Raw genomic sequence first — 1,147 nt, forward strand, 5'->3', positions numbered from 1 at the left:
GAGGAGGCTGCCGGGGTGCCTGGAGGAGGAAGGGGAGGAGGCGGAGGCAGGCGCGGTGGCGGTGGCCGAGGCGGCGGCGGCGGAGGAGGAGGGTAGGTTGCGCCCCGGACTGTGTCTGCCGAGCTCCGCGGCTGAGCCTGTGTGAGAGAAGGAGCGGCGCGGGGAGGTAGAGGCGAGCGCGGCGGCGGGACCTCTCCGGCGGCCGCGGATCAGCGGCGGCGCTCCGTGTGGTGTAGCGGCGGCGGCGGCTGTAGCAGCAGCAGCGGCTGTAGCAGCAGCAGCGGCGGCGGCGGCAGCAGCAGCGGCGGCGGCAGCAGCAGCAGCAGCAGCAGGACGGGCGCCTCTCCGCCGCCGGGGACGCCGAGGCGCGGCTGGTGGCACTGACATCGGCGGCCCTGCCTCTCCTCCCTCGCCCCCGGCCCTCCCCATGTGATCGGTCTTAATCCCGGCAGTGTGCGCGCGTGGGGCTCCATTCCGCGGTGCTGGGTCTCCGAGCCAGGGTGGGTGCTCGTGTGTGCGCTTGTCCTCCCCACCCCCCTTCCCCAAGAATAAAAGAAGAACCAAGAGGCGCGCTTAGAAAATAAATAAATAACCACCACACACGCGTGCCCGGAGCGGAGTCGGCGGGGCTGGCGGCGGCGGCGGAGGAGGAGTGAAGGCGGCGGCGGAGGAGGAGGGACGCGCGGAGAAGGCAGTAACTTTAAAGCCAGCTCAGAGCCCAGACCTCCAGCCGAGCGGTTTGCAGCGCGGCGGCGGCGTTTGGTGTCTGGCCCGCCGGTCCGGTCGGGGTGTGCAGTTGGACGGACGAGCAGCGCGTCGCTGTTTCCCGGCGGCTGGAGATGTCCGAGCCCAAGGCAATTGATCCCAAGTTGTCGACGACCGACAGGGTGGTGAAAGGTAAGCGGCGCGCCGCGGTCGCCGGGGTGCACCGTGTGCCGCAGGCACCCGGGCGGCTCGCCTCCCCTCCCCCGCCCCGGGTTCTCTGCGCTCCAGCCACGGACCTTCTAGGATATTGTGCAACCCTCGCACCCCCTCCCTCGCGCGCCCTTCCCCCACACCTCCCACCCAGCCCTCCTTGGGGCATTTTTATTCACGGGGGCGTCCGTTGGCAAATGGCTGAGCCTCGGGGAGGCGGCTGCGGGGGTGG

General features: G+C 70.9%; 1 protein-coding gene across 2 annotated transcripts in view; it reads left to right on the top strand.

The window, feature by feature from the left end:
* Positions 1-260: 260 nt before the first annotated feature.
* Positions 261-1,147, top strand: part of PPP3CA (protein phosphatase 3 catalytic subunit alpha) — a 315,325-nt gene continuing 314,438 nt past the window's right edge. Inside the window, exon 1 of one of the 2 annotated variants that reach the window (XM_019660762.1) lies at positions 261-897. In XM_019660762.1, coding sequence (XP_019516307.1) covers positions 840-897 — 58 coding nt within the window. In that variant the 5' untranslated portion in view covers positions 261-839. The remainder of the gene's footprint in view (positions 898-1,147) is intronic. The other variant, XM_019660761.1, reaches the window with a different exon arrangement.

The sequence above is a fragment of the Hipposideros armiger genome, unplaced genomic scaffold (genome assembly GCF_001890085.2).
Source record: "Hipposideros armiger isolate ML-2016 unplaced genomic scaffold, ASM189008v1 scaffold_328, whole genome shotgun sequence".
NCBI lineage: Eukaryota > Metazoa > Chordata > Mammalia > Chiroptera > Hipposideridae > Hipposideros > Hipposideros armiger.